The sequence below is a fragment of the Emiliania huxleyi genome (genome assembly GCF_000372725.1).
Source record: "Emiliania huxleyi CCMP1516 unplaced genomic scaffold EMIHUscaffold_9, whole genome shotgun sequence".
Lineage (NCBI taxonomy): Eukaryota > Haptophyta > Isochrysidales > Noelaerhabdaceae > Emiliania > Emiliania huxleyi.
This window is the reverse complement of record NW_005195301.1, coordinates 898,475-906,211: the sequence shown is the minus strand read 5'-3', so window position 1 is coordinate 906,211 and position 7,737 is coordinate 898,475. Positions and strand designations below refer to the sequence as shown.

General features: G+C 63.3%; 1 protein-coding gene across 1 annotated transcript in view; it reads right to left on the bottom strand.

The window, feature by feature from the left end:
* Positions 1–7,526, bottom strand: part of EMIHUDRAFT_62384 (hypothetical protein) — a gene marked incomplete at both ends in the record, with an annotated part of 18,590 nt that extends 11,064 nt beyond the window's left edge. Inside the window, one exon of the mRNA XM_005757794.1 lies at positions 7,282–7,526. Within this exon, the coding sequence (XP_005757851.1) occupies positions 7,282–7,526 (245 nt within the window). The remainder of the gene's footprint in view (positions 1–7,281) is intronic.
* Positions 7,527–7,737: the final 211 nt, after the last annotated feature.

The window sequence follows — 7,737 nt, the reverse complement described above, 5'->3', positions numbered from 1 at the left end:
TCTCTCTCTCTCTCTCTCTCTCTCTCTCTCTCTCTCTCTCTCTCTCTCTCTCTCTCTCTCTCTCTCTCTCTCTCTCTCTCTCTCTCTCTCTCTCTCTCTCTCTCTCTCTCTCTCTCTCTCCACACACACACACACACACACACACACACACACACACACACACACACACACACACACACACACACAACACACACTTGGCAGGCAGGGGGGGCGGACGTCGCCTCATGCTAAGCCAGCAAGGCCATTGCGAACTGGACAGGCAGTGGGACTGGCAGGCGGGGGCGTGGGCGGTGGAGGGGGGCAAGCCTGCGCCTGCGGCGGCGGCGGCGGTGGAGGCGAGGCTGCTCGGAGAGAGAAGCGGAGACGGGCCGAGGCTGTCCGAGGCTCAGCCGAGATTGAGCCGGGGCTAGGCGCGCTTTCTCGGGGAGTACCGGAGGCACGTGGCGGCCGTGGAGCGGCCCCTGGCGACGGGCGACGCGGAGGTTGCGCTCGCGTCGTCGCCGTTTCGATGGAGACGCTTCCTGTCGGACGAGGAAGTCGATGCGATCCACGATGTTGGCCGCGAGGCGATGGAGGCGGGCGGGGCGGTCGAGGATCGGTCAGCGTGGGGTCAGCCGGCTGGGACGTGGCGCGTTGCTTACCTCAACGAGGGCGGGGTGTTCGAGCGGCGGCTTCCCCAGCTGTACTCGAAGATTCGCGCGGCGGCGCAGCGGGTGGCGGCGGAGCAGGGGTGGGGAGTGCTCTCGGCGACCAGCGCGCCAGTCAATTTTCGGTGCGTCGAGTACCACGTGATGCGCGAGGGGGGAGGGCTGCTTTCGCGGAGGCACCGCACCAAGGGCTCGCTGGTTCGCAACATTTCTGTGTTGACCGATTTTCTTTCCTCGGAGGCACCGCGACGAGGGCTCGCTGCTAACCATCGACCTCATGCTGGCCGACGTGGCAGGTCTATGACACTGCCTCTCCCCACTCCCGGGCTCTGCGCAGCGCGCTGCCGGTCAAATGCGCATGGAAATCGATCCTTTCAAAAGCGCTGGCTCTCCAAAGCGCCGTCCCACTCCGGGGCAACATTTTCCCGGTTGCCTTGCTTCAGGTTTGCGCGGAGGGGTCTTCCACACTCTGGGCGCAGACGGGCTGGCGGCGCACGCCTTCGAGAAAGGCGACGCGACATTCTTCCTCTCGCAAAAGATGCACTCGGTCTCGCGGCTCGACGCCGGGGAGAGGCGCGTGCTCGTCCTCGAGCTGTGGGAGGGCGGCGAGAACCACGCGCCCCTCGCGACGACCCCTTGCCGAAAAGGACACTGCGTGCACGGCGGCCCTTCACGGCGCCGCCCCTGTGAATAGGCGCCCTCGCGCGACGAGCCTCACCGCTGGGAGGGCGACTGGAGGGAGGACCTGCAGCCCGCAGATTCGGTCCAGGCGCCGCGGGTGCGCGGGGAGGGGCACAGCGACGAGGGCGGCTTGCCGGAGGCCGCCGCCTCTCAGCCTCACCACGAGTCGCTCGAGGCGGGGGAGCAAGCGTGCAACGACAAGAGCGAGGGAGGTGTGAAGTAGCTCACGTAGGGGGTAGACAGCGCCCCAAAATCCACCAGTGTGGGATTTCGCGCAATCGCTTGACTCTAAAAAGCTCGCTATGTACCTTTCTGAGCGCGTTGTGGTCGCCGCAAGACTGGCTGTGGGGCTCCAACTTGACGGCGGCATGGAGGCATGATGCCTCCATGGCTAGTTCCATTTCACACTCTCACACGCTAATCTTGAAAACGTCTCCAACGGAGCTCCGTGTTGCTTCCAGCGCCCTCCCCCGCGCTCCCTGCGTTCATGGCCGATGCTCCTAGTATGAGAGGTACACACACACACACACACACACACACACACACACACACACACACACACACACACACACACACACACACACACACACCACACACACACACACACACACACACACACACACACCGCTCACCCACGCGCACCGGGCCTTGCACTTTAAATGCCGTGGGGCTCCTGTCGTTAGACGTGGAGACGCGAGGGTTGCCCCCCCTTGCCCCACCACCTCGTGTGTGTGGAGAAGTTTACCTTACCTTACCTTACCTTACCCGTATGAGAGGTCATCTGGCTACCGCCGGTACGTCCGTACCGCGAGAGCGACCCAACTCGTCGACATCGTCCGATGATGGTGCCGCAAAGTCAGCCTTCCGAGGCTATCTAAGCTATCGTGGGGTCGAGCCGGCAGTAGCCGTGACATGTGGTTCCACCACCCCTCGTAGGCTTTGCCTCTGACCGCCACCGTTCCCAGGCTGCCTAATGGGATGGAAAGAAAGGCTCGGCGAGCGTATAGAAGCGTTCTCGACCTCGTCGTGGCAACCTGCACGGCAGCGCTGGTAGGCGATGAGCGCCTCGTGCCACCTGACCCGAGACGGGTCGCAGGCGTCGTACCGAGCGCGTCGAGACCGTGTCCTGATGTGATCTGCACGGGTGAGTCACGTCGGCGTCAAAGGAGCGACGTGCGACCTGTCAGAGCTTGATCTCCGATCTCAGCGTCGTCGAGTCGTCTCCGGCGGCGACACTATTGTCCCTCTCGGTGCCTTCCAGGCAGCTGCGACCCCGCCTAGACGGCGGCACACCTGTCAAAATCAAGGTTTTGTAACGTGTGCTGTGCTCTTTCTTTGGATTAGATTCGATAGAAAGGCGAAGAATCTGCGTAACGACACTGCGTAAGAATCTAGCAGATCGGCCACATCCACGGGGGCCACATCCACGCCTCTGGGGTGCGCGTGCCACTGCAGCCCTCGCCGCAAGAAGTTAAGAAAACAATTTTTTATTCACACAGCAGACAGGGGTCCCGTACCATGTGGAATTGGCCCTCATTCACACAGCAGAAGCCCGCAACGCCACACCACACCAGGCGGCCTAGCAGGCATACATACCTTGGAGCAGGCTGCAGATTGAGTCAACGAATAGCTGGCAGACGAACCGGCCCTCATTCACGTTGACAAAGTTGGACGTAGCCGCCGAGACGTAGCCGGAGTAGTGGACGCAAGGATGTCCCTCCCACGCCGTCTCGCCGTCCGTGCAGGGGCGGTGCTCCTCCACCTTGAAGACCGAGATCCCCCACGCCTGACTGCTCTGGTCGCCAGCGCCGCACGAGGACGTCGGCTCGAGCAGCGCGATGTTCTTGTGGTCCCACGCACTCGAGACCAGCGCGTCCGCCTCAGCCGCGTCGCCCTCGATGGTCTTCGCGAGGTGGTGAGGGAAATCGGTGAACTTGACCGCCGTCTGCGGGTAGTAGTTGAAGGCAATGTCGGCGATGAAGTGGGCCGCGGTGTCGCCCTCCGTCTCGCCTTTTCCGACGTCGCGCTCCTCATTCAGCCGGCTTGCTGTACTCCTCTGCTCGGAGAGTGGCATTGCGCGATGGCAGAGCTGCGGGGGCGCTTAGCAACCTGACACCAGCCGAGTCGACGTGGCGGCTCGTCGCGCCGGCGATAGGTCCCAATCATCGCGGCTGCGTCCAGGGCCGCTTGCCAAAGCGGGGGCGCCTGCGCGGGGACGGCCTGCCTGGCTGCGTCTTCGATGGCCGCCTTTCGCTCGTCTTCCATCGAGGGCGCGCGCCCGTGGACGGAGGGCCCCGCGCCACATAGCGAGCCCCACCCTTGTCTTGCGTGTAGACGTGCGATGCTCTATGCACGAGCCAATCCAGTGCACACCGGCCAGCGCTACGTGCAACTTTCGACGGCCGATCAGGGGAGCCCACTCTTGCCAAGCGAGGAAGGAGTGAGTACGTGGTCGCCCTTCCAGATGATCCGCATTGACAACTACGCATACTGCGACGGCGACATCTACTTCTTCCTGGTGCAGCAGAACCCGGTGCTGGCGGACTCTCTCCTCGCTCTATTCCCGGTCGTGCACCGCAGCTCTGGCTGCATCGCGTTCGCAGTCTCGCGTGACGGAGTCCGTTGGAGTGCCCCGGCGCCGCTTCTGCGGTGCGCGACCGACGACTACGGCTCGCCCGGGAGCCGCGTCAAGCTGGGCTCGAGGCACAGTCACACTCATGTGGGGCAGCGGTCGCTCCACCAGCCCGCTGCGAACTTGCACCTGGTCGGAAGCGAGGCGGTGGTGTTTGTGCACGAGCATGTGCCTGGCATTTCTCACACGCCGGGAGCCAAGCCAAGGCTCAAACGGTGGGCGTTTCCCGCCAGCAGGCTACGTGAGTGGTCACGGGCCCTGCTCGCGGAGCACGATGCCAGACCGGCGTGGCGGCGGGCGGAGGACCAGGCGCAGCACGAGGTATGTGAGTGCCGTAGACAGTCGTGGCTCCACCGTTTGGCGGGCCGCCGTCGCCAAAACGTGTCCAGGCTCTCGTCAAAAGTGTGAGAGCAACCAGGCCGAAAAAAGGAACACACGTTATGAGCGTGTATATCGGTGTGGTTTTATCGCGCCACGTCGCGCGTGGCAGCTGGCACGTGTCCATTGTCTCGGCTCATCGCGTCTCGAGCCGTGTCGATAACGATATCTATATTACAACACATCCGTTCCGGCCTCAGTGCGGCTGAAGACAGCCCACGGCGGAGAGCAGCGCAGCGCCAAACCCTTCGTTTGCGTGCTTTTTTTATTTCTGCTCTGCTGTGCTTCTCGCTCGTGCGTCCTTTGGAACTTGTGCTGACCTCCTTTCACCTCCTGCTCTCCTATGCCACGTGGCTGTGTGTGTTTGGGTTTCTATGTTTGCGATTTGGATTTTGGATTTTCCACTGCACTTTGTTTATTTATTTCTAGCTCTCAGAGAGAGTTGTTTTGTTTAAATTCTAGCTCTCAGAGAGGCTTGCATATTTTTAAAATTCTAGACCCAACATAGAGGGCGTTGTTGTAGCCTTGCATATTGGGTGAATAAAGAGTTCTATAGATACAAAGAATTCTATACCTCGGGGCGCTCTTTGGATGAGCGTCTCGCGCTTTACCGCGTGCCGGCGTGCCTGGGTGGTGCAGGCCCTCCGCGTTTGCAAGTTGGCGGAGGACGCGGATCGAGGTCGGCGGAGAATGCTCCGGTCGACTCGGTCACGAGGAGGATGACCGTGTGGCCCTTGGCGAGGGCGTCAGCGTAATCACCGTCCTTCGCTGCCACCCATCCGTCGCCGCTGACACGGTCCAGTTGCTCCTCCGTGGCCGGGTCATCCCGTTGTGGGGGTGACCGAGGACGACGACGGAGTGGTGCTCCTCGGTGTTGCAAGCGCGATGAAGTGCCCATCGGCGCGGGAGGCGGCGCCTCCGCAGCGGGCAGAGCCGTTGCCCTTTGCGCCGGAGGGGAGGAACGGAGTGTAGCACTTGAACTCCCAGCACGTAGTCGTGGAGCCAAAGCGGATCAAGTCCGGGATGTGTCCCTTGTTGACGTGGGCGTAGCTAGGGGCGTAGTAGCCCTTCCGCTCAGCCTTGGTGCTTGGAGGCGGGGGTCCCGTCGCCCTTGTCGGCCAGCTGGATCGAGCCAACCGGCAGGGCGTCGCTCGTGACGCTGGTTGGTGAGCGCACGGTGGATGGACGGCCGTGTATCGCGCGCCTTGCGGGGGGGGCGCGGCCGCGAGTGCGGCGTTGTGGCGGTGGGTGGCGTTGGCGGAATTGAGGCAGTGGTCGCCGAAGGCGTTGGTGCTGTACTGAGTAGCTCTGCTTGAAAGCCCTCGCTACCCAACGGCCAAAGGATATCCACCTCGAGGGTTTGACGCATGGGGTCACTCCCGCGAAACTCGTGAACTAGCCGGGGCAGTCGGAGAAAGGGCAACTCCGTGCACTGGGCCGCCAGAAATCACGCCTGCGTGAATCGCGTCACACCAATCCTCGCTGCCCAACGGTCGCGGCCAGAGTGAGTGAGTATCACACACACACACACACACACACACACACACACACACACACACACACACACACACACGGATATCCACCTCGAGAACCTGTATGTATGTATGTAGAAAGATGAACAACAGTCAGGCTCGGACTGGACACCAACGCGGTATGGGTGGACGCGGGACAGTGTATCGCGCGCCTTGCGGGGGGGGGCGCGGAAAAGAGGAACCTCTTAGCGCCATCGCCACGGTGCTGCATGCAGCGCCGGGCGACGACGGCTTACCGCCTCCCGGTGGTCCCCCTCGGCACACCTCCGCTGCTCAATGTATGACAGATGATGACGACACGCACGAGCGACACACAGACACAAACAAGCTCACAAGACACACAGCCAGCGTGGCTGCCACACACCCTGAGTTGGCGTGCACATAGAACCTCGAGAAACCTCGAGCACCCCAGCGTAGAGGGCGTCGTGTAGCCCTCCTTTTGGTATAACATACAAACCTCGAGACCTCGAGAAGGGAGATTCCTGGGACTCCCCAGAGAGTTGCGGACCGATGTCGAAGAAGCCTCTCGACGAGGCTGCCGTGCTCGAGCTCCAGGCAGACCTGTTCGCCGAGGACGTCGATCCGCCCTCTCCGCTCCCCGCGTGGGCGGAGGACCAGTGGGTCGCCTTCTTCGAGTCAGGCGGCGATGCCGCCGCCGCCGAGGCGGAGCTCGCGAGAAAGGCGGCCGCGGCCGCCGGGCCTCCACGTTACGAGGTCGTGCACCGCGCGTGCTTCGTGCGGGCGGAGCCGAGTGTCAAGGCCAAACCGGTCGGCCAGCAGACGCGCGGCACCGTCTTCGAGGCGTCTGCGGTGCGCGACGGCTGGGTGAAGCTGTCACACAACGCGCCCGGCTTCGACGCGATGTCCTCGTCGAGCCCGACTGGCGAGTGCTGGATGCTGATTGACGGGAGCGAGGTCGGACTCGGAGAGCTCCTCCGCCTCCGCCCTCCCCAGCTCTCCGCCGCCGCCCTCGCCGCCGCGCTCGCCGGCCGGTCTGACCTCGTGCGCTTTGTCGCGCCAGTGGCATACGAGGTGGCCGGGCCTAGCTGCTGATGACTAGCTGGCCATTCCACACTAATGAGCGGGCAGCAGACGCGCTGGCCGTGCCTTCTGACGACTCCACTCGGTCGTCCAACCTCTCAGCCCCTTGTACTGTGGTGGTGGTGCCGTCGCTCGTGGTAACCCTCACCCTCACCCTCACCCTCACCCTCACCCTCACCCTCGCCCTCACCCTAACCCTAACCCTAACCCTCACGCTCACCCTCACCCTCACCCTAACCCTCACCCTCACCCTCACCCTCACCCTCACCCTCACCCTCACCCTCACCCTCACCCTAACCCGAAGGTGGTGGTGCCGTCGCTCGTGGCGCACGAGCTGCCGGAGAGGGAGTCGTCTCCGGTGGGCGAACACCTCGAGTCGGGCGCGAGGGTGCTCGTGCAGGCGAGGCGGGGCGATCTGGGGGGATCTGGGGAGATCTGGGGAGATCGTGCAGGCGAGGCGGGGCGATCTGGGGAGATCTGGGGAGGTCTGGGGAGATCTGGGGAGGTCTGGGGAGATCTGGGGAGATCTGGGGAGATCTGGGGAGGTCTGGGGAGGTCTGGGGAGATCTGGGGAGGTCTGGGGAGGTCTGGGGAGGTCTGGGGAGGTCTGGGGAGGACCACACCCGTCAGCGCTCTCCTCCATCAACGGGTGGCGTAGGCGACGTGCGGCGGCTGGCTGCAGCTAGCACCGGACTACGAGTCGCAACTGCTGTGCGGCGGCGCCGTCGCGGCGGGCGGCGCCCGGTTCACTACAGGTGAAGAAGTGCTCAGGTTGAGTGACTTAGCGGAGTAGGTGCCGTCGCGGCGGCGGGGTGGGTGGAGGAGA